Source organism: Venturia canescens, chromosome 6 (genome assembly GCF_019457755.1).
Source record: "Venturia canescens isolate UGA chromosome 6, ASM1945775v1, whole genome shotgun sequence".
Classification (NCBI taxonomy): Eukaryota; Metazoa; Arthropoda; class Insecta; order Hymenoptera; family Ichneumonidae; genus Venturia; species Venturia canescens.
The window spans coordinates 10,976,353-11,000,652 of record NC_057426.1 but is presented as its reverse complement, the minus strand read 5'-3'; the positions used below and the strand labels follow the sequence as shown (position 1 = coordinate 11,000,652).

At 33.4% G+C, this 24,300-nt stretch overlaps 3 protein-coding genes and 1 long non-coding RNA gene across 7 annotated transcripts; 3 read left to right on the top strand and 1 right to left on the bottom strand.

The window, feature by feature from the left end:
• The first annotated feature begins 446 nt into the window (after positions 1 to 446).
• Positions 447 to 3,066, top strand: Trmt112 (tRNA methyltransferase subunit 11-2). Its single transcript, XM_043421772.1, has 3 exons — positions 447 to 678; positions 883 to 984; positions 1,612 to 3,066. The coding sequence occupies exons 1-3, from the start codon at positions 601 to 603 to the stop codon at positions 1,804 to 1,806; spliced, it is 375 nt and encodes a 124-aa protein (XP_043277707.1). The 5' UTR covers positions 447 to 600; the 3' UTR covers positions 1,807 to 3,066.
• A 1,794-nt stretch (positions 3,067 to 4,860) lies between these two features.
• On the bottom strand, positions 4,861 to 15,303 carry LOC122412297 (uncharacterized). Of its 4 annotated transcripts, none has more exons than XM_043421751.1 (11): positions 14,801 to 15,303; positions 14,258 to 14,384; positions 12,570 to 12,686; positions 12,164 to 12,363; positions 11,497 to 11,706; positions 8,683 to 8,854; positions 8,456 to 8,522; positions 8,169 to 8,328; positions 7,661 to 7,798; positions 7,441 to 7,554; positions 4,861 to 7,108 (listed from the first exon to the last, which is right to left on the bottom strand). In XM_043421751.1, the coding sequence occupies exons 1-11, from the start codon at positions 14,902 to 14,904 to the stop codon at positions 6,886 to 6,888; spliced, it is 1,632 nt and encodes a 543-aa protein (XP_043277686.1). In that variant the 5' UTR covers positions 14,905 to 15,303; the 3' UTR covers positions 4,861 to 6,885. The 4 variants fall into 4 exon arrangements, with proteins under 4 accessions (XP_043277686.1, XP_043277685.1, XP_043277687.1 ...); XM_043421750.1 differs by having other exon boundaries at positions 14,258 to 14,408; positions 14,801 to 15,300; XM_043421752.1 differs by lacking the exon at positions 12,570 to 12,686 and having other exon boundaries at positions 14,258 to 14,408; positions 14,801 to 15,290.
• A 1,421-nt stretch (positions 15,304 to 16,724) lies between these two features.
• On the top strand, positions 16,725 to 18,429 carry LOC122412305 (uncharacterized). Its single transcript, XR_006261319.1, has 3 exons — positions 16,725 to 17,583; positions 17,843 to 17,881; positions 18,419 to 18,429. It is a non-coding gene; the product is annotated as an uncharacterized lncRNA (long non-coding RNA).
• A 1,748-nt stretch (positions 18,430 to 20,177) lies between these two features.
• Positions 20,178 to 23,404, top strand: mRpS30 (mitochondrial ribosomal protein S30). The gene is made up of 4 exons (XM_043421748.1): positions 20,178 to 20,762; positions 21,138 to 21,760; positions 22,416 to 22,809; positions 23,136 to 23,404. The coding sequence occupies exons 1-4, from the start codon at positions 20,308 to 20,310 to the stop codon at positions 23,335 to 23,337; spliced, it is 1,674 nt and encodes a 557-aa protein (XP_043277683.1). The 5' UTR covers positions 20,178 to 20,307; the 3' UTR covers positions 23,338 to 23,404.
• The last annotated feature ends 896 nt before the right edge of the window (positions 23,405 to 24,300 follow it).

The window sequence follows — 24,300 nt, the reverse complement described above, 5'->3', positions numbered from 1 at the left end:
TTGTGTTGCTACGCGATGCCAATAATTGATAAGGATCGTTCATGATAAAAAACTCGCAATTATCTTGAAAAACTATGAATGATTGATGTTTGGATCATCAAAAAATAAAGTATGGAAATTGCGCCCTTCATTATTTTATTATCATTTGATTTTTTCGGGGGTATAGTTATAATTGTTTTTAAAGAATTGTTTATATAAATCTTGCTATTATATTCTAATATTTAAAAAAAATAATAATTTTTCTGTGCATCCTTGATATAACTTGTAGGGAATTGTTATTTCAGTTTTTTTCTATCGGAAGAATATTGTAGTTTAATAAATAATCAAAAATCGAACGAGACATATATGTACATGTTAAGTGCATTAGTGATACGAGTGTGTGGTTGGTGTCCGCAAACACGGTTTAGTTTAAAATTCAACACTATAGATGTCGTATCACGTTTTTTCTTCGAATCTTATCGAGATTTCGGGACCTTTGTATACGCCACAGAACCAGAAGGACCAGAAGAAATAAAGAACAGTGTGGTTCGTAGGTTAATTGTGCAAATTTGTGCGCGGCACCGTATATATTTGGATTGCATTTTCGTATTATTTGAGAAAATGAAGCTTTTAACACACAACATGTTAACTTCAAAATGTCTAAAAGGAGTGTCCGTTGGTTATCCTCTTGGGATTGTTGTAAGTACATAAATGTACAAATTCGTACAAATATTCAAAATTACGGAAATTTTGAAGGTTAGGTGTTTAGATACCGCAGTTGGAAATATAGTCGTTATGAAGCACGTGTTATGGCAGTTCGTGACTTTCTCGTACTGTTTTCATTTATCGAATATCTACTGCCACTATGTACATGTTTTATTGCTTTTTTCCGGTTTTCTATAGGCAAAGGACATTAAAGTTTCGGAGGTAGATTTCAATTCGGAACTCATTGTTAGAATAATACCAAAATTGGATTGGGCTACTTTGTGGAAAGCTGCAGAAAGTGTAAGTAAAAAATTCTTTCGTACTACCGTAATATTTCGATAGAAGGGTTTTTCAAAATAAAATTTAACAGTCATACTTGCGCTGCTGTTATAGGCGCAAGCCTGTTAAAAATGGAATAGATTTCACTGTTTCAAATCTAAAACTTTTCTTATGAAAAAAAATTTTTAGATAGTACTCAAGCCACTTTTTGATGTTTTTTTATAAAAAATCGCAAAGAAAAATTTTTTTGTTTGCTCTCGTAGCAGAGTAAATGAAAGCGAACGGTGCTAATTGAAAAATGATAGTGAACGTGAACATGTTAATGAAAAAAAGAACCATTCCCATAAATTGATTCAATGAATCAATTGTGAGTTGTTAAAGAGTTTGTGGACATTGTAATTTCTACTCGGAATGGATAGAAACAGTGAAATATTGATAAATAATAGATGCATTGATATCAATCTGGATCTGTAATGGGAACAAGAGTGAATTTCTCAATGTTACTAAGGAAAATCTATTTTAAAACTGTCAAGTTTAAAAATCCAATGATCAAAAAGGAGTAAAAAAAATGACTGCTATTTGTCATGAATCATTGAATTCATTTGTAATTAATCAAAGGGATTCAAAGAATGGTTTTTTACATTGCAGATTGGCCACGTTGGTGAATTGCCACAAACTTTGATACAAGATTTTGAAACGAATGAGGATTTTTTGAAAAAGGTTCATCACGTTCTGCTGGAAGTTGAAGTGATAAATGGAGATTTGTTATGTCCAGAGTCTGGCAGAAAATTCCCAATAAATGATGGAATACCAAATATGTTATTGAACGAAGACGAAGTTTGAGGTTCTCCAGCACAAATCTACACTTTAATGTATCATTGTTCCATCATTAACCAGTCCTAATTATTTCTCATCTAAAGAAAAAAAATAGAGCACAATTTTATAGGTTTGTTGGAACATTCATAAAAGATCTCTGTAATTCAGTTCTTCAAAAACATTGACTTGTTATCAAACATTCTCTGATTTTTCACTAATACAAATGGAGAGTATTAAATCAAAACAATGTCTGTGAATTGATAACCATTTATAATAACTGATCGATAATTGTTGTCATAGAAAGTTTAAAATCGATCAATGAACACTCCTGCGCTTGGCATGATATTAGAAATTCAAAGTTCATTGCAAGAAACATTTTACTTTGAATAATGTGCTCTCACTTGGAAGATTTCAACACTTTTGCAAGATTGTAACACTTTTCTCAAAATTTTTTCAAACTTGTTTCTTAATAATAAAAGCTATGCTAACTTCGAACATGAAAAATGATATTAATTTTCATAATTGAATTGAATGATGTTATTGAGCACATAAATTCAAAAAGATTTTTATAACTGCAATCAATGCAATATGTTTTATGGCTGAATGATCAATGCAAAAGTGAACACCGTCATTGAAAAAAAAAATTGTATAACGAAGAGAACCTTCAATGTATCATTCCGTAATTCTTGTTTTTGACTCTGATAAATATTTTCTCTTTAATGCAGTAACGTTTTCAATCTAGTCGCAAGTCTGAACTGAAATTTATTCTCGAAGCTGTGCATCAAGAGAAAAATATTGGCTCTATTCTAGAATGAACGATAACTTTTTTCCGACGATCGTAGTTGTTTTGTCAATATTCGAACGTTCCAAAAAATCCTATCTTTAGATTTCATACTTCGCTATCGTAGATTCTAGTAAATACATTTCTATAAATCTCTCGAAGATTTAAAATTAAAATGTGATATTATTAAGTTATTGACCATCGAGTCAAACTCTTGTTATGATTGTACAAATTAGACATATTAGAGGTCCACTCTTTGTACTAAACAAGAATATTTTTATTTTCAATGATAAGTTCTCCAGCAGGTTTCAAGTAGACGCATTCTTCGAAATCTTTTTTAAGTTTTTATCAGGAATGTGCAAAATCGTGTTATCCGCTTAGAATTGAAAATTCAGCAAATTCAATGTCAGATTGAAGTTGAGTTATTTTTAGCTGCATTTATCAATGAATAAGAAAAAAAATGTAATTTTTTCAATCTCTAAATTCAATAAATAGTCATAAAATAATTGTGTGGCTACAGATGTATTTATTGCACAGATATGTATGGGTAAAGAGGGATACATTGTCTGTTGAATATCTACCATATACACGGTTACTCGTTTTTGTTGTTGTTTTCCAACCATCATCCATTCAGTTTATTTCGTCGTGCATCGGCTATTTCTTCACGTGTATTTTCGTCATTTAGTTAACGTGATTTTGTTATTTTTCTATTTTTTCTAACCTGCAAAGCATTTTCAATTTTCTAATATGAGTGAACATTCGTTCTGTTCGATTCGTCCTTGGGACGAGATAAAGCGTTAATTATAACGCTTTATTAGAGGGACGTTAATTTGGGACGTAATTATTGACTGTGCTAAAAATTGGCAATAGCTTGGCAAATATCTAAATATATATTTTATATGTATAATATATATTTTGGTTCTTCGATCCTTTCTAGCAAGTACACTAGCCATTGTTAAAAATAGTTCTCATTTCTATTATTTAAGAGTACATTGCATAAAGTGATTGAGTTGCATTGAGTCTTTATGTTGAAAAAATTTTTCTTTTTTTTTTATTACCATTTTCTTTCATTCTTTTTTTATTGATATAATACTAATAATACAAACTCGCGAGTTCGTATCATTGGACGAAACCACTTTTACCGTAATAACAACGGAAAAACGCTGCCCTTTTTTTGTTCCATGAACAAAAAGTTCACAACGAAAGTGAGACATTTACGTTACAAGTTCAATGACGAATATCTAACGCACACAAAAATTGTCACGTATATTATTATCTTCATTCTTCTTTCGATCTTTAAGACGAATGTTCAACGATTCTAAAGAGAAAAACATTCTAAAATCGTCTTATTTGGCAAATTGTGTTTTTCTCTTCTTTTTTTTTCACATTTTTGGCAAAGTATTTTTATTCTAGCGTTACATCGGATGGAAGAAGCGTGTGAATCAGGAAATTGTATGAGGCTGATTTCTATAGCTACAAGATGACAGCTCCAGCTGTGTATCTCGATAAAATGTTACTCGTTTCCGTTCTAAATTTTTAACAACGAAACTATGAAATTTCGCTGGAAAACTGTTGCTTCAATAGTATATTACACACCTAGGGAGGGAAAATAGACTACTTCAAACCGCGGGCAGAATTGTCACCCAAGCGCGGGCCGAAGTTGCCGCATTCCGCCTGCGTCGGACAGAAAAATCGTATACACTCCACGGGAGTGAAATTAGACCACCTCAAACCGCGTGCTTATCACCCTCGCCTTCGGCTCGGGTGACAATTCTGCCCGCGGTTTGAAGTAGTCTATTTTCCCTCCCTAGGTGTGTAATATACTATGCTTGAAATATTCTACATCTCAGTCATATAAAATTTAATGATTTTAATGATTTAACCAAGGTAATGCGAAACATACGTTGACGACTATGAATTCGTAGAAATTTCTAGATAGTGGCAAAATTTAGTTGAAAATGAAAGAACGTTGAAGTTTATATTGCATTATTCCAGTAAATATTTTGTTATTCAAAACTTTGTAAAACGGGATTGAATAGTGATAGAAAATATGGAACTCTTGTGGATGTATTCGACAAATTCGAAGCAATATCCAACATTTTTCGAGAGAAAAATTAATTTTTCGGAAATTGAAGTTGATATATTAGATTTCAAAAAAACGGAAAAGTCTCCACAAATCATATTATTCAATTATATAAGAGTGCAGCAGGGCTCGTGCAAGCTTTCCGTTACGTGCCTCTTGACTTGAAGATTCTTCAAATGTTCAAAATATTTGACAAATTTAAGAAAAAAGAGAGCCATAAATCATGTCGAATTTTACTGGTTTTCCTGTGTTCGAGATTACATTTGAATTAATTGAAACATTTTTTCAGATACACTAGTTGGAGCGTCGAAAAGAGGGATAGTTTTTCCACGGGTTCTTCTACATTTATATCTTGTTTATGCACACTCGGCGGCGATACTTAAAATATAGTCAAAATAGATTATTTCATCCACCTTTAGTATCTCCAAGAGTCAAAAAGCTATAAAAATAGCCCCCAACTAACTTTTCAGCCACAGCCCATCTTATTTATTTTTTTCTTTGTTTCATTACTTCTGTATTCACATATTAGGTTCTTTTTAAAGGCAGGATTATTGATTTATTTTTCTTTGTTTCCTCTTTCTCTCTCTCTCTCTCTTTGGATGAAGCTATGAAAATACCTTTGTATATCAATTTAATTATGGCACATTCAAGTACTAGTTATAGTCTTAGTCTTGCCACTAATTCACATTTTTCCTCTACGTAGTCCTGAATTGACCTTGCCCTCTTTTTTTCCAGGCTTCCTGTTCTTTCTTTCATTCGTCAGTTCTTTTTTGTCCCCCTCTCATCAAGATATGAGCAATGTTTCATTTTTTTTCTTCGCTCATACAATCCTTACGCTATTCAATATCCATTGTTACAGGACTCAAAAACAAACCTTCCCATTCATTGCTCAATGAACGAAACCAACGAATTTTACAATGAGAAGAGCCACTATTTAAAAACTACTATGAACATTTGTTGAGTTAATACTGATGCTTACAATGGCTCCGGTCTCATTTTCATTTCAATAAACATAACTGATGATTCTTATTTTAGGAGATTCTATTCATTATTCTGCGGAGTTGTACCATTCAATATCAAGGATTGGGCGCACCAGTGATTAGTTTATCTTTTCACATTTCAACATTCCCACGGTTTCTTCTTATCCTTTCTTTTTCTTCCCATTTCACTCCACGCTGTTTTTTCCTTCTTACTGATGTATTTTAACGATAATATCGTAGTAAGTGTTTGCGATTACGCACAATGAAATCCTTGAATACACACAGAATAAATCGAAGTTCGTGTTGACAAAACCTTTTGTTTTTCACTAGACAATTTCATTCACACAGACAACATATAATTCGACATTTGCTCGCAGTGAGATAAATAAAGAAGATTCTTCAACGAACCGATCAACATTTCATATATTTTTACCAATCCAGGATATGTTTATCTACGTTTTTGAGCAGTGCTGAATTTCGACGGCGAAACTTTATCCATAATTGGTAGGATAACGAGACAATTGATTGATCTGATTCATATCTTATTTTTAATGATGCAATATTGAATGCATTTCAGTTACTTTAAAAGCGAAAATAATAATATTCTTTGAGAATCCATATTGCGAAAAAAAAATATTCGATTGGTTTGTTATGCAATTATTATATTTATCAGAATTATTTTCAAATGGATTGTTGATATATGTAAATAGCTGAACAACATTTTATCTGATTCCATGGATTGAGCATGGGAACTTGCATCGGTTTGTCCAAGAATAATCTGCATATTTAGTAAATGCTCACGCGGAGAATCTGTCGAATGCATAAAACATCAACATTTTTTGGATATGTGATAGACAAAAATATTCAATAATAGGAAAAGAGAGATGAGTCTGAAATCTCCCGATGCACTGAAATGCGTGCTAAGAAGTTTCTCAATCTTCAATGCAGTAATCAAAAATGACAAAATCAACAACTCAACTTTAAAGTTTCGCAAACGTAAGTAGTCGAAAAAAGAAACGAAAGAAGAACAGAAAAGATCTGTAAAATCTAACAAATCATCTAAAAGTGATGAACAATTGAACGAATGACATAACAATGAAATAAAAAATATCTAAGGATAAGCATAATTACAGATTTGAAACAAGAAACGATCAAAAATCTGTCCGATAAACTTCCTCAATCGACGCTCTTGGTACAAGCATTCTTTTTCTCCGATTAAGAATTCTTTTTTCTTTTTTTTAGGAGAAACAATTGCACATGTCTCATTTTCCACGACTTTCGAGGTTCGCGACGTTTCTCTGCGAATATATCGAACCCTGAGCTAAGCCCCTTAACGGACCCTTGCGCAATTCCGTGTTTGGACCCTTTGCCAAGCTTCGTCCACCGGACACGAGTGACGAATCCTTCCCGAGAGCCATGGATTTTATATAAGACTCTGACGTCAATAAAGTCGGATCGGGCCCGGCCCAAGGCGCGTATTCAGGTCTGGAAATTCGATTTTTTATAAAAATTGAATACTGTAATGTACCCTACTGCAAATGAGTACATTCCTTTAATCTCGTATAGAGATCCCGTAAAATATTTTTTCATAAAAAATGGTATAAATGTTTTATTACTTTGATCGTCATCAGTTAGACTTTTTCCCAGCTGGTTTTTGTTTCTAATGGGATTTTATGGTCTGAAAGCCAATTAATTTGACTCGATTTTTTTTTTCAAATTCTCAATCGCTTCAATACTTAAAATGGCTTATTGAAAAAGTCAGTTATTTGTGATAACCATTCATTTTGAAATGATTTTTTTTTTTTTATAATACTTACAGTAGTAAATCGTTGTTCGGTCCTTTCGGTAAATCGGAATTAGCACCAACTGCTTTGGTAAGATATGGTGATTTATACTTGTTGTCTTCAGTGGTACTTGTTCCACGTGATACCCTGAGAAGAAAAATAAGTTACGAACAATCCTCGAAGCGTACAAAAGAGGAAAATAAGAAAAAAATCTTTGGCTGCTATTCACGCACGAGACCAAGATCGTACTAACTTTGGCGCTTCGTTTTTATTTTTTGATCTTTTCGCTTTATCTGCGTCGACGTCCTTGATGATTTTTTTAACGGGTGAAGCTGTGAGTTTAATAGCCTCGGTGATTGGTGGGCTGTCCTTTCGATCGTCGCTTTTACTGCTACAAAATAACCATGAAAAGCAAAATTTAATCTTTCCATTAAATAAGTTTTCGGATCGACATTGTTTTCGTAATATTCGTTTCATCAAATTTATGTAATTCCAATTAATCAAAGTGTTTTTTTGTTTAATAACATTCAGAGAGAAAATTCTCTTTGAGTGTGTAATGTGTAAACCAAATTTTTAATTAAAAATAAGACTCAATATTCGAGTTTCCTCTTTATTACTCGTCAAGGAATCGAAAAATTCGACCGCATTTTTATCAAAGTTGTCTTTTCGTTTTCCCGATTAGATTTGAAATATCTTTCATTAAAGATTCATAACTCGTTAAAAAAATCGACTAGAAATGATAATTTTTTTCATTCTAATACCTCTGACTGCTACAAGTTCGTGTCGGTTGAATCGCATCTTCGACTACCATTATATTCAAAATGTGAATCGCTCGTTCTTCATCGTAGTCGACGCTGTCCATTGCCAGCGTAATCACTCGTTCCGGTACAGTTTTGAATTTCTCCATCAAACGGTTCTTCACTGTAACCAAACCGACGTGACCGTTGAGAAATTAATCAAAATTTAAGCAATAAAGAATATAATAAGAAACGAGCTATTTAATGGAATGAATTCATAACGAGCATCAACTCATTGCAATGTCCCATACTTTTATTTTTTTCTTCCAAACTTTTCATGCGAGGTGGTGGCGTTGGTGCGACCTGTGCTGGCTTGGCCTGAAAATATCCGCATGAAATATTAACATTTTGTTAGCAATTATAACCATTATGTGGAAAATTAATATTCAAGTTTTTCAAGGCGGTTGAGACTATAATTATCACAGAAAAAATGCAAAATGTATTTTTTTTTTTAACCATAAAAGGGCTTTCATTTTACCATTGCTTCTTCTTTGACACGTGCTACTGATTTGCTGGGTCCAGTTGGGTTTCGTTTTTCGAATCCACGCTCGATAAGTTTTTCCGACGCTTTGTGAACGTTGTTGTCGCTCTGTTCAAGAATGTCGAGCAGCAGAGTTTCGTCAACTTTTGGAAAAACATTTTTCAGGTACCTGAGATCAAACACGTTAAAAAGAATATTCAATTAAAGGGAGCAGCTTACGAATCCTTCCCTTAACATTAAAAGGGTGCATACACTTTACAATTAGACAAAACAATTACTGCAATTTCGACGATATAGAAACGAAAAAAAAAATGATCCTATTACAGCAATGTCATCGACGTTGTTTTTTCGTTAGAAACTTCAATACGCATTTGCGTTGAAAATAACGCTCGAATTTGTTTCCTCGTTGCATTTTTAATATAATTTTTTTTTAATTCGAGAATAGCAGGCAATAAATATGGAGTTTTGTTTTTGTATTTTTTTTTTTACGGATGTGCAAAAAATTAAGAAAATTCTATTATTTCGAGTACATCGAAAAAAATATTGTGAATTTCTTGAAGAAGTCAATCCCGTTGGTTTTTCAAAAAAAATATAACTGACGGTGGATGTTTATCATGTACTCTAAAATGAATACAAGAATCAAGTTTCAAATGCTTTCGAAAAAGTTTCAGAAAAATCAGATTGGGGATTTACAGATCCCAGAAGGGTATGCTTAAATCATTTGTTCTGAATTATTTGGATCATACAACAGTTTTCAAATTTCGTGGCGGCGTGCTTTTTTTTGTTTTTTTGTTTCATAGCCATTCATATTCCGCACTAATAGAGCATTCCTTTTTTTACATGGTCAAATAATTACATTAATTATCACTGTTACGAATATTTTTAGTGTCCGATGCACATGCATTGAAAAACTCATGCTACTGGGTGTATACAGGGTATCCCATGGCAAAATGTGAACTCAAGTTGAGAACTGACCCTGGTAGAAAAATCCAGTGATGTATTTCATCAGACCTTTTTTTGAACGATTTGAATTTTTGATCATTTTAAGAGCGTGTGCTCATGTATGCACATAATATTATAACCATTCGAGATGGAGCCCAAAACCCTGAAACACCTTTGTAGCGCACCAAATTTCTTGCCAAAAAGTTTGGGGCAGTGATTTCCCATTTTCAGTACTTTAGTTTCAAGAGTTGATAGAAACTATAACTGTTTCCTGCAGGAATTTTTCGTCTTAACTCTCAGGACTAAAGAATTATGGATAAAGAATCGCTGCCGGGAAGATTTTCTGTGACAAATTTTGTACTTCACAAAACTGGTTCCTCTCTGGACTCTCATCAATTGGTAACTCGTTCAAAAAAAGCTTGATCAAAAATATTACTGAAATTTTCAACTCGGATTTTAGTCCTGAACTCAAGTTTAGGAGCCCTGTCGATGTCCCTGTAGATAAAAATGTTGATATTTCTCTCGTTTGTTGAGAAAACAAAACTCGTCTCAATTTATCACCTGATAGAAAAACGAAAACACAGAACAAAATCAAATGTCAAAAAAGAAAAACGATATAATAACGTTGATAAACGAAAACTAACCTATCCACAATTCGTTTTTTTTTTTATTTATTTATTTCCTCATTTAATGAACGGATTATTGATGACGAAACTGAAACGAAAGGAAAGAAAAAACATAAATTGAAAAAATTAAACAAGCAAAGAGAAAAATGAATGAAAATTTGTGTAATTTCTAAATAGTAGCATGGTTGCCGATATTCCAAAGGATCTGCAAATAGCAAAGTAATTTACGTGTGTCTCTTGATTTTTCTTTGGCAAGCTTTAAGAGGGATTGCTGCCAAAAAAAATGTTTCCAAAGTTTTCGTTCTACCCTCCTTTTCCTAAGAAATTCGCATATCAAAATGCATATATTAAATAATTAAGGATTTTCCTTTTGAAATCAATGTGCTTGAGTGTAACTTGCGAGCAACAATTATTGCATGAATTTCAATTTCGATTCTTCCTCGAGGAAAATCCTCAATTCTACAAAGAATACTGTTCAAAAATATTCAGAAATATTCACAATATCGAACTAACAGACGGGCAGAGAATCTCGACGCATGCTACTTCTACACAGCGCTGAAACAGATTCTGTACATATTCAGTATTACAAGGTGTACGGTAATCAATAAATTTGCAAATTTCTCTAATTATTATTAAAATTTATTGCAAGTAAGAGCAAACTCGATTCTATCCTTCCCATTTGCAATCACTTATTGAAAGTACTTAAAATTAATCTTTCCAATTGAAACAATTGTTGAATCTCTCAACTTGATAATATTTTTAGAATTTTTGCAAATTTTTGTTTTACCGTTTGAACAATGTTACAAGATGCAGGGTTGTAGACAAATGATCTGATATTTTAGATATTTTCGATATTAAAAACCTCAAACCTAATATCGACATTATAAACTTGTAGTAAAAAGATTATATAAGAAAAAATTATGTGAAAAATCTGATTTAAAATTTGTAAAATTTCAAGCTCGCAATCTATCGAACGTTCAATCAAATTATTTCTCACTGGACTTTTGAAATATTCAAACATGAATGGAATTTAAAAGAGAGTGATTTTTTTTTCAAATTTCACATGTTTTACTATTTACTGTTTGACTAATCACCAGAAAAAGATATACTGCATCGAGTAATAATATTCGATCTATCTATACAATGATGTACAAAATTTATATGTAGATAAAATGTCAAGGTATCAACATCTAGCATCCAGGATTTGGGTGTGACTGAAAGAAACAATGAAATTTGCATAAACCTAAGTTTCATTTTTGGGGAGTTTGGGGTTGGTCTTGCCCCACGTGGTGGACTCAGAGTTAGCGCTGCATGTATGGCATGAACCGGCAGTCGCCATCGTGACACAGCATAGTTGGAGTGCACTCCGACCGGAGTGCAAGGTCCTGGTTCACAAAGTGGATTCTTCTCGACTTGGAGAGCACTCACGACCAGAGCTGCACGATTATGGTACCTGAAATACATTGGCTAGAAACTTAAACTCTAATCCTGAAAGTTTGCAAGAAATTAAAAGTATTTATATTTCAATTATTTTAGAGAATTTGTTGAATGGTTAGATTATTATTGAACGATCCGATCACAAAAGAATTTGGTCAGAAATGAGCAATGTGACGAGTTAGTTTTAGACGAAAAAAGCCACACAAATTAGAGCGAAAGAAGATTTTGATTGAGAATATTTTAGGCTTAAGTTTCCAGAAAAAAAACTACTGATTTTGATAGATTGATGGTTTTCGACTGGAAAAATAAGCGTAAAAAAATGTTATTCATAAGTAGTGACAGAAAATGATTGAGGTATTATTCGTATCAAGAGATATAGAAAGCAAGTTTTCCAGTAATTAGAAAAGGCAATTATTAGAATAAACTCTCTTTAAAGAGAGCTGCCATTCAAGATTGTAATTGTTTCATCTCACTTTTTCAGTAAGAGTCGAATATGAGTGTCAGAGACGGTTGGAAACATAGCGTTGATTTTCGAAACTTGTATTTCCGTATCCCCGTTCTGTGTCAAGCTGGTTTCCATATTTTTTATTGGCGTGGGAGATCCTATAGTCATCTCACCGAATCGATTAGTTGTTGCACTGATGGAGCGTATGGACATCGGGGTTTTTAGATCCTACGCACGCATAGAAGAATTGATATGAATTTCGATTGCGTACTGCACGTTACATTCAACAGTTCGACAATAACTTAATTATAATAAACATTGAGTGTTCAAGGGCTACAAGGAGTGAGTGACAGTTTTTGCAATAGTTACAAGTTGGATGTTTGATTGAAAAATAATTGTAGTTAATGATTTTTATGGGTTTTCAATGAACCTACCTGAATGCTTGGTGGTAAAAATGCAAGCTGAGGATTGCTATATGGCGATGGAGTCGGATATACTTGCAAGGCTCTGTGCCCGCCGGTATAAACGAAATTACCACCACCTCCACCAGTCTTTGTTGCGTTAGAAAAGTTGAAAAAAAAACCCAAACCAAGGAAAACAAAAGGTCCATGTGCAGCGTGCGTACATAATAGTTGGTTTAATTAAGCGTCGATGGAAGGGTGGAGAAAAGTCAGTGCAAAAAGTGACAAAACTGGACATTGATTTATTTTTTCATGGACGCAGTCTCTCAAAGTACCAGATTTATTCCTGCATGAGTCACTGCATTCTCTTTAATTTAATATAAGAATATTAGGACCTCTAAATCAGATCATTTTTTATCATAATTACTTTCAAGATTTTTAGGTCACGGATAAAGAATTCATCAAATTTTCATTACCCTGCAGACAAATTCTAATGATTTTTATTTTTGCATTCCAAAATATTTTTGAATTCGAGTAATCACTTTTTTTTTTTCAGAAAAAAATATCATCAACTGTACATGTTTCTCTTCTGTACTGATAAAATTATGTTTAAGCCGATCTATCAGCTAGATTGCTTGTGAAAATCCTATTGCTTGTATTCGTTGCAGAAACTTAAGATTTTAAGAAAAATGCAAGTTACATGTTGTTCTCCTTCCATCAGAGGAGGTGTGACATTGTTTTTCTTGAAAAATCAACGATATCCAATAGAATGTGTATTTTTCAATTGGTTAATTTTTGAAAACTAAAGAATCATTTTAAGATTACATGAATCTGCCAAATTCCAGTCACCCTGATCTGTTACAGTTTTCAGGATAAAGAAGCTATTTTCAAGTAGTTGGAATTTGGCAAACGTGATAGCAAAACTTTTTAACTTGGATGCAAAATTTCAAAAGGATTTGTCAATGCAGATTTTTTTTCAAGATTTTGCAGTTTCACATGTTTTGAAAAAATTCTTGCCACAAGTTTAATGCTGCCACATAGTTTCTGTCAAAAATTTTCCATTACGGAGGAACATATGACCAGGATAATCAAGAAATAGAAGTGATCAGGATTTCTGAGTTCATTACAGTGACTGGAAATTTATTTTTTACCACATATGCGCCGAAAGCTCAACTATCCGAAATCGGAAGGTTGAATTTTCGGTGCATGTGTGGTGAAAAATAGTATACACTCCACGGGAGTGAAATTAGACCACCTCAAACCGCGTGCTTATCACCTTCGTCTTCGGCTCGAGTTACAATTGTGCCCACGGTTTGAAGTAGTCTACTTTCCCTCCCTAGGTGTGTAATATACTATTTTAAAGACATCGGTGGCAAGAGTATACTATTAAATAATATCTCAGGTTGAACAAATTATATTTCATTACAGTATTCTCAAAGAATATTAAAACAAGATAGTAGGTTTAACTGTACAAGGATCAAATTTGCTTTCTATTTCTTTGATTTTCCTTTAATTATTAATGAAATGTTGCTTGTGTTAGTCGTGAAAAATATAATAATTATGTACAAAAACTAGCATAGAAACCAGGCCAAATAAGTTTGTTCATCTCTGGTTATCTACGATCGTGTCATAGCTTTGCATCAAGCCTCACATTTGTTTAGTTATCATAAACATTTAAAAATTCTGTGGATAAAAAAGAATGAATGGGGTAAAAAACTGACCTGCAAGGGTATGGATTCCGGTGGATTCATAGAGGAGGACGAGCTTGCCGGAATATGAGAATTTTGGCCCTGTACGTATTGAGCGTACTGCCAATATCGGACCCTTGGGTCTTCCCATGATGTTGTTCTGTTGAAATGATTGATGAAGTACCTGATAAAAAAAACAGTAAAATTCGACAAAAATGAGGGATGGCACAATGAATTGTTGTCCCATGCGATTTTACCATTACTATACAAAAAACAATCTAACAATTCAAACTTGTTGAATAAAATATCAAATAATTTGTTCGTTTGATTTTCAAAATACGATCGTTTTGAAAGAAACAGAATACATAAAAAAATGAAATAGCCAATAAAATTCTTCACTCAATTTAACAAGGTCAAAAAGCCATACAAATTGACATTTGAACGAGAAATAAGTGACATTCGCAGGGAGTTTGAGGTACGAGTGTTGACATATGAAATTGCGATGGAATGTTATTTTCCATTATGTCTGTTGATAATGTATGAAAAGTATCGTTATTTTATTGTTTTTTTACATACGGTCGACCGCTACGCATGTCATATCTGCATTCCCAACCGGGAGGTAACTGCGTTCTATCGTCCTGATCCGCCATTTTTTTCCCTCGTCTGACACTCGTTGGCATGGAGACTGGAGTGAAGAAGGAAGCTGTCGAATACAATGTTAAGGTGCTCTGTCACTAGTTCAGTCGGTAAAAATCCTGTTGCACGGTTTATTCCGAGTAGCTTGATATATTTGAAAGAAAATATGAGTTACACGCTATTCTCATTTTATCAGAGAACAAGGTGTAACTTTTATTTTTCTCAAAAAATCAAGGGTGTCCGAGTAAACCGTGCAACCATTTTGCAGTTATCTCCTCGCACCAAATGATAGATCACCTTAAGAGTAGATTTTTCTTTCTTGAAAATAACAAGCTTGAACGGTTTGAATTGGTTTGAATAATGATGGCTTCGCCGTGGCGCTCATATCGCACACGCTTTGATCTCGCAAGGCTCGAATTTTGAAAAAAAATTGTATAAAAATCCTTTTTCCAAAATTTCCCGTAGAGATACAACGGTATAAAAATGTATGTCATGTTGAGGACTTTTTTACAATATTTTTGAGGATTTACAAAAATAGTTTGAATTTTTATCTCTCATCAGAATAAAAACTTCACTTACCATTTGTTCTTACCGTAAAGAAATAGTAGCAGCGCTCAAAATCGAGCTAAAAACATTATATGTTATGTGTAGAATGAAGTCACCTCTATTTTCATTGAGAATTGAAGTTCTTGAATAACAAAAACCATATAGTCGTTAAAAATTTTTATTATTATTCCGATGAATGTGTACCATTCATAAGATTTTCTTTCATGTAAATATATTGACACAATTTATCATCTTATAAACTAATCTAATTCATAGCCTACACTTGTATCATCAACGAAGATTCAACTTATCTTTTGTCGGTCAATGTTTTCCATGATCAATGTATGAATTAATAATTATTTGTTAACTTGTTTAAAAATATCTATGTTCCATGTCTATTGCTTTCACAAAGAGTATTCCTTTTCCTCATCCACTTCCAAGTTATTTTTATACATCAATTAAATGATTCAAACACGAAATGTATACTCTAAATATATACAAATATATTTACATAAAAATATATTTATATACAAATGAGCACTGTCAATTCAAATTGCCTTATTTCTGATGGAATCCCAGCATAACAGCCAAGTTTGCAACAAAACAGTTGTTTCGATCACGCCCGTGAAAATATCATTGATAATTCCATGTTAAGGAATTGTTAACGAGGGAAAGTGATTTTCCGATCGATAGAAAAATTATTTCCATTTTGAATAGAAACAAGGCAATAAAAAATGACACGACTCAAACATATCTTACCAGCATCGTTGAAAAAGCGTAATATTTTGCAAAAAAGATAATGAGCAACAAAAATATCAACGATTTTTTGTCAAAGTAAATAAATAATTGAAACTAGAATATCACAAATAAATTTTAATGAGATGGGTACGCGGAGAGTAAAAAATAAGAGTTTGCTCACTTTTCGGAAATTCGTCAAATGTTAGAGGTTGCAAAGGTATTTTTCAATTACTATGGACTTTCAAAGTTAAATCATTTTTGTGATCTGTACGAAAAACTCGCTTAGAACATCGACAAAAAATCGGAGGATAAATGAAAACGAAAAAAACTATGACCTGCATTTCAATGCAGCAAACTTCAATATTGTATGAACTAAGTTTGAAGTAATGGAAAATCGTTCGAATATCCCGTTTCATAATACATTCTTTATAGCTAAATATGAATTTTACTTCAAATTTTAATGTAGTAGCAGCGAATTATGAATTCAATTTCCCAGAGGCTTGACTGTACTTTTTTTTTCTTTCCAGACATACTCGCTCAACATATTGTAAACCATGCCAACTGTGAGGGTGCCAATAACAACAGATTGAGCAGCTACTCGAAGTTGAATGAAGTAAAGAGACATGGGGAATTTTCTATCCCTGTTCTTGAATCGGTAAGCTCCGACTCCAACCGCTGTTAAAAATCCAACGATTCCTGTAACATGAAACAAGAGTTGAGATACAGTTCATTTTCTTTGTTTCATTTGATATTTCAAACAATCATGAAGCTTTTGTTTACGCACCGACTGCAAGGAATGGATTGTTATTTGCTTTTCTGAAGATCTTTGATCCCAAACCCTCATCTTCTAGAGAAATGTCGTTAATTTTATTTTGATCCATGATGAAATGGTTTTCGTGCTCACCTGAAATTGGAAGAAATACATTTTTCAGCTTTACAGATAAAAATTTTTTTCATTTTGTTATTCTCGATTTGCTTCTCTCAAGAGAATTGATGAAGTACAATCACAGGAATAAGAATATCGAATGAAATCAAATTTTTGCTGAAATAGATAAATATGTGAGATTTTGGAATTTCTCAATTCCATCTCATTTCATTATAGATTGACGGACCATAAAAAATTACAATTCGACGCGATTTATAATTCAAATTACACACCGGAGTCAAAACTACTGTTAAATTTATTGAATCGTTTTACTTGCTTGATCACTATTTGCTAATAATGATTATTACATTTTTTAAAGTCATTTTTGAGTTTGTATATTTGGGAACATAGATCGAAGTGCAGATACTCAATGACTCAGAAAGCTCAGTAACCATTCGATTTATGTCTATATCATGTCGGCCTACGTGTATATAAAAAAATATACAAGAAAACCTAACCTGTAAATCTTAAGGCTTTCCATGCACGCGATCACAACGATTACATGGGTCAAAAGGTATTGAATAATAATCGTTTCGTCAGCTCAAGATCTATTTTTGTTCATTATTCAAGTGTACCATAATTTTGAGTTCGAATTCGGAAGAATTCTGGCGATATTATATTTACATTTATTTTAAATGATTGAGTAGTCATTACGCAGTAAACTAATTGGATCACGAAACGCGCATGGTGCAGATTGAATTTTAAAAATGTAAGATTTAAGAATAGAAAATTATAACACGCTCACTACAATCTTTTCATTATTGATTTCAAAGCTTTGTCACAAATGATGATCATTTAAAAATCCCGAAAGTGTAAGTATACCTAAGACTTTGACAGGAAAATTTTTTCTGATACAAAACAAAAAAATACACCCAATGAGAATTCAAATCGGATAATCTATTTCCTAATTTGTAAACGAGTGTTATGTTTGGACTCAATGGACTCAATCTACATATATTCGCATAGACTCAGTGGTTCGGGACATTATATGTATATCAGAAAATGCACGTCATTGATCGTGGATGGGCGCGTGTGCTTCAAGGTCGCACTCGTGGATTGTCCTATAATGAATTGTCTATTTTTTTTCTCTATCAATCTTATTTATCGTAAAAATATATAGAATACGACGATGAAATCGAATAAGGATAAAATGGGTTTGGAAAAAATTCGGAGATTATCAATATATACAGAGTCGAAGATGAGTCTTTGAATATAGTGGAACTTTTTCGGTGACATCGTGACTCAACTTGTGACAGCTGGCGCGTGGATGATATAAAACTATATATTGTAAACGTATAGACGAATTCTATACAAATATAAGAGAGATATAATTAGCAATATTTCCATAGATATATTCAAGAGAGAGATGAAGATCAAGGAAGGTATGAGCGAATGAGCGAGAGAGACTGATTCAAGGATGTAGAGGCTTAACGTCATATGATGAAATCTTAGGAAAAATCGTCGACGTATTGTGATTCTATAATTTTCATAAATATCGAGTCCTCCATTAAATCTCGCAATTATTGATTTCGAACTTGTGTTCCCGTCATTTGAATTCTTATGTCATTCTCACGGTTATGTATCAAAGTATGGATTTATATTTTCGGTCGTTATAGATTTTTAAACGTGAAAACTTACCGCAATTTTTCGAGCAGAGCACAAGTTTTATACTTGTTTAGTAGGTTGTTGATCAAGTCAAACGTTTTATCCCAAATTTTTATGATGGAAAAAATTAAATCACTTTGCTACACAATAAAAACACTATTACAATCCTACTACGAAGATACTTCTTCCTCGAAGTTTCACCTCGTTCTGTTACGAATTCGGGAACGAATAACTACAATAACGTCACAAAATGACTGGTGCTGCCTCCGTGACCGTTATATGAATTGCTCCGACGCAAGTACTTTGTTTCCTTCCTGCTCATAACTCATATAACACACGAATTATTATATATATTTCGTAATTTTTTTTTCGTGACCCAGTATGGATACTTCACATTTCAGTGTTACTGCACATAACTATTGAAAAATAAACGGTGAATTTGATTCTGCTTTTCGTCGAAATTAAATTATATTGAGTACATCACTTTTACGTGTCGGTCGAAATATATATTTAATTTTGTTTATTTTGCTATTTGTACTTAAATATATTTTTCTTTGCATAGATCCCAAAATGTAATTATGAGAGCATGATTCTATTTAATTCAATAAAATTTATCTTATTAGCAATCAACGCAATAAAGATTGCGACTTCCGGTTTGCGAGTTTTTCGTTATCTGAAAAATCAAGATTACATCCGCATAATCACATATATTTCTGATATGCAATGACGAAATTGGAATCCCCTTGTTTAATGCTTATGCGTTTTCAGATGAATTCAATAAATTGAATCAATGTAAAATCGGGATGACAAAGGGCATAAAGGAACTAAATGTGAAAGTAAGAGCTGGGGCGTACGTGATGTGCAATGCGTATACACGTCAAATGTCAATTCTCATGGTTCTCGTGTACGTGCTCTTCCCCTCGTATGTCGAAAAAATGACCCTCTCCACGTGTGTTTATATTTTAATAAGCATGTCTATGTAACGTACGTGCTAGAAGCTGCGTGCAGTCGCCTCTCATAAAATCGTCTTCGTAGAGAGTTTTTTTTAATAGCTTTATTCCTTTCGAGTCTACGCGTTTGAAACATGTATTGGAGAGTGGGGTCAACGAAAAGTCTGTTTATATACGGATCTCAATAATAGGCCAAAAATACAGAGCGAAAAAAAAGTCTCAAATCAAGAGGGCTGCTCTCTCCTCAGAATTCAAATACAAAAGAATCGTTTCGTCAAAAGAAGACATTCATGGCTCGTTTTGAGCCTTGATATTTTATCATTTCATAGTATTACAGTATTACTATATATTGGCCTTTTCTTAGCGCGAAAAATATATATACACATATATAAGATTTGCTATTATATAAATTGAATTATCCCGGTAATAAATCGATGTATCGTTTTCCAGCGGTATATATGACATACGTTTATACGGTACTCTTATTCCGGTTTAGTTTCCGTCTGTATATATAAAACCGGAATAAAAGCGCCGTGTAAACGTACGTAGTCAATGCTGCTCAGGCACAGGGACCGCCCACAGGGGCATGTGTTGTTTCTTAGTAGCAGTAGCTGTTCATGAGCTAAGTTAACCTAAAAAAAGCTCCGTGACCATAAATCCGATAGGTTTCGATATAAAGAAAAATGTTACTCGTTAGAGTAAAATCCAATCTTTTCGGAAAAGTTCGAAGTTCAGTAGTGAGAATTAAACAACAGGAATACAGTGTTCCAGTGGTAAACCAAACAGAAACTGAACCGCAGTATCCTCCGATTAAGGATCTTTTTTTCAAGGCACATTTTAAAAGACAACGCGAAGAATTGGCTAAAGGTATCGCAGATGCAAGAACGGTTGAAGAAAAAATGATTAAATTGAACATGCCACGTTATTACGGCTTTCGATCGGTTATGTTGACCGAATCAAATCTTCAATACAATGCCATCGATCAAATCCAATACATTACGCGAACGCATGTACCGAAAGAGCCCGGTTTACCTTCATATTATGATCACGTCATCACGCCGGAAGGTCTTCAAGAAAATATTACAAAAATCAAGGAGTCGATCGAAGATTGCCTCGTTTTTGAATATACCAGCAGAAAGTAGGTGTATGCTTTTCTATTCTACTGTGACATAAGCAGAGTTAGATTTCTTGAATTATTTTCTAAATGATTTTGTTGACAAGTTGTCATTTGATCTGATATACCATTAGTTATGTATATCTCGCTTGGAATTTCCAAAATCGAAATTCTTTGATACAGTTTGATTTTGAAATTTGCAGCTATTTCTCTCGTACCAATGGTTGCTATATACGAACTGATCCGTCCTCTTGAATATCACGAGGTTCTGTAGGATAAAAATGATATCAAATCTCCAAGACAGCGAAATCTATTTGACCCTATATGATTTTCATTAGATCGAAGAGATTATTCTGAAAACTGTTCATTGTATAACAACTGACATGTTCTTTTTTGCAGGTATAAGGAAGAATTTGAAAAAGAGAATCTGGATAATCCAACAATGATCGACGATGTACTGAGCAAAGCCGTAAGCAAAAAAGTACACCAATCCCTCGTTTCGGGGTTAGCTCCAGAACATCCACATTTATTGGAAGCAGAAGTAGATTTTGACCCACGAATAGAAGCATTTTGGTTCACGGGTGGACTTGAAACTCCTACATGCGTTAAACTTTGGAGACGCACAGCGGCATATAAAAATCGCAAGAAACTGAATAAAAGACCAGACGATTATCCAGATTATCCATGTGACAGAGGCTTCCAGTTCATTGGAGATCCGAATTTTCAACTAAGGCACAACTTACCTTTGCCTGAAATAATACCTTTGTCAGAATCAGAAAATCCAGCATTTGATGTGCCCGTGTCCAAATATGAACCAAAGACTTTGAATTATTGGGGCGGAAGAAGACACGGCACAAACATTCCTGGCTTTTGGCCTGGGGATAAAAGTGAACATGGCTTTATTTCTTACCACAAGAGCGGATACTTGAAATCTCGACCCTATGATGATACTCCCGATGCTCTCAGAGCTCAAGCTATTCTGGGCTCGTGGGGATGGCTCTTAGCTCAAGCTTGCAATTTAGGTAATTACTAATTCATGAAATAGTGTGTTTTTGCAAGCAATCAGATGTCTTTTGGAGGAATGCATAGAAAATGTTAGAAAATATCTCACATATTTTGTTCAATCATAGGCAAACATGAAAAGTAATTTCCTTATACTAGACAGAGCTGCTACATGTAGATGCACTTGTGAAAATCTTGCTTTATGTCGAGTCTCCTAAACTCACAACATTAGCTTGCTACATTTTTAAAAAGCTTGTTCACCCGTCTCTGAAATTTGAAGCCATTGGATGACAATTTTTTGAGACAAAAACGTACTAACAATAAATAAATCATTTAGAGCATTTTTATCAAAGTTTTGATTAAAGTGAGAACTATTATTGAGATTTCTCGAATGAAAAACTGTTGGGACAGTACTACTTAACGTAAATACGCGAATCATATTAAAAAATTTATGGGAAACGTAAATTGAATGGTCAACAATTTTCACATGTCAGTTGTATAATTGATGCAGCGATAAAAATTATGTGGGAAAAAATATTTATATTATAGGAAAAAAATCGCGTAAACTAGTGGACTCTTTATAGTTAATATTTTTTTATAATTATGGCACTTTTTTTTCAGTAGTTTCAGTATTTTTATATCTTATCCAATCGTATATTTTTTTTTTTCATTAAGGATTCTCTACCTTTAACGAGATTACGTATCCTCTGACGAACCAGATGGTAATCACTAACGGCAAATGGTGGACTTTTTGCGTCTACCAGCTGAACACCACTCTCATGCATAGTTGGTACAACGACGAGAATCCTCGACGAAATATCTGTTGGATGTCTGAACCGATGAAGTTGTTCGACAAAATTGAAAATGGACAAGTGCACGGGCTTAACGAAAAAGTTCTCGAGCATCTTGTCAAATTTTACGTGAATCAACCACGCGAAAGAGAAGGCGTGCAAATGAAGCCCTACCTCCAAAATGGCGATGGGCTCATTGCTAATGTTGTTGGTGACATGAAAAGGGTCTGGCTCGAAAAACATTTCAAACATTTGCTGTCTAACAGACCTCGTCACAGGTTCGTTCTATTTTTTCTTCTTTACAAGGGATGTTCTGCATGAAAGTATTGAATGCCCATGTGGAAGAGCCAAAATATTTTTTCTCTGCAATAAACTTTTCCCAAACAGTTATTCAAAAATCTATCAAAATTAAGCCTTTTCAGAAATTTCATAGGGATTCATATTAAATAATTACAATGTAAACAATCATTATCACAATGAATGAATTGCCCTCACATAAATAATCAATTATTTTCACAGCCAAAGATATGTTGAGTGGTTTATTAAGTAAACTTTATTGATTTTCGTTGATGAATTTTAATCAAAATATTATTTTCAAATGAAGGCCGTTACCGGAGGTTCATCAATGGAAGGATATATATATACGAAGACACAAAACAAGACCGTTCGATAAGAAACGTTCTCCATGGGAATTTGGCATTCAATCATACATGCGACGACTTGACGAGCACTATCCAAAATATATTCCAAGAATTGTGAGAGGGGACAAGCGCAATCCAAAATGGGAGAAGACTTACTATCCATGATAAATAAAAAAATATTCAAATGTAGATATTGAACACTTTATAAATCATTGAATGATTTTTCACGCTTTTTCGCTTTCTTCTTTTACTGAGTCATGAAGACAGATGGACCTTTTTAATTTGAAACGAATGAATATTTCTAAAAAATATTTAACCGATTAGGATCATATTTCGACAATAAATTCCATTTCAATAATGGTATATAATAGAGTAGATCAATCAAAAGAGGATCGAAAATCGATTACGTATTTTTTCTATGAATAAATTTATGTTCGCGATATTATGTGATATTAATGTTGAAATATTAAACGTGTACGATATAGTGTTTTTCATCGAGTCAGGAAAAACAGTTGCCACGTGTATACGAATGAGTAATTAGTCGACAAAACCGATAAATTATATTAATTGGATTACGGATTTCATTGCGAAGGCAATTGGTATCCTCAACTTCACAATGGAAAGCTAAACTGAACAAATATATACGTTTCAAAAATAAGTCTTACGAGATTACTCACATTGTGGTGGTCTCAAAAACATAACTATTGCACAGGGCAAAAAAAAATCACATTAAATTGATAAAAGTGCAATAGATTTTTTTCATTAGTGAAGATTCATTTCGAAAATTTTTTTTTTCGCCTAAGCAATCAGGTTTATGTCCACACGTGAATTCTGAACTCTACTAATTCTGGAACGCGCACTTTGCACTTCGGGATAAACAGTCTCTCAAGGCGCAGTTGTTTGTATGTACAGTCTACCAAAAGAAAAAAGAAAAAAATAATTCGAGTCGAGAGTTTTTTTCGACTCGGACGGTCTGATTGGGATGGAAGTATCGATGATTGACGTAAGCTCGACTTACTTTACAGAAGGAGAGTTCAAGTTAGAATCTTTTCGACGGTTAAGCGTTGAGCGTGAGGGACAGTTCGATATTGGCCTCGGTTCTATTGGCTTGCTCAAAAGGAATATCGA

Excerpts from the sequence above, each read along its gene's own strand:
- Trmt112 (XM_043421772.1), top strand. The coding sequence starts at position 601 with ATGAAGCTTTTAACACACAACATGTTAACTTCAAAATGTCTAAAAGGA. Across the intron at positions 679-882 it reads GTTATCCTCTTGGGATTGTT|GCAAAGGACATTAAAGTTTC; the intron begins GTAAGTACATAA and ends GGTTTTCTATAG. Across the intron at positions 985-1,611 it reads TGTGGAAAGCTGCAGAAAGT|ATTGGCCACGTTGGTGAATT; the intron begins GTAAGTAAAAAA and ends TTTACATTGCAG.
- LOC122412297 (XM_043421750.1), bottom strand. The coding sequence starts at position 14,904 with ATGCCAACGAGTGTCAGACGAGGGAAAAAAATGGCGGATCAGGACGAT. Across the intron at positions 8,855-11,496 it reads TCCCCAAAAATGAAACTTAG|GTACCTGAAAAATGTTTTTC; the intron begins GTTTATGCAAAT and ends GTTTGATCTCAG. Across the intron at positions 7,555-7,660 it reads AATAAAAACGAAGCGCCAAA|GGTATCACGTGGAACAAGTA; the intron begins GTTAGTACGATC and ends TTTTCTTCTCAG.
- mRpS30 (XM_043421748.1), top strand. The coding sequence starts at position 20,308 with ATGTTACTCGTTAGAGTAAAATCCAATCTTTTCGGAAAAGTTCGAAGT. Across the intron at positions 20,763-21,137 it reads TTTGAATATACCAGCAGAAA|GTATAAGGAAGAATTTGAAA; the intron begins GTAGGTGTATGC and ends TCTTTTTTGCAG. Across the intron at positions 22,810-23,135 it reads TCTAACAGACCTCGTCACAG|GCCGTTACCGGAGGTTCATC; the intron begins GTTCGTTCTATT and ends TTTCAAATGAAG.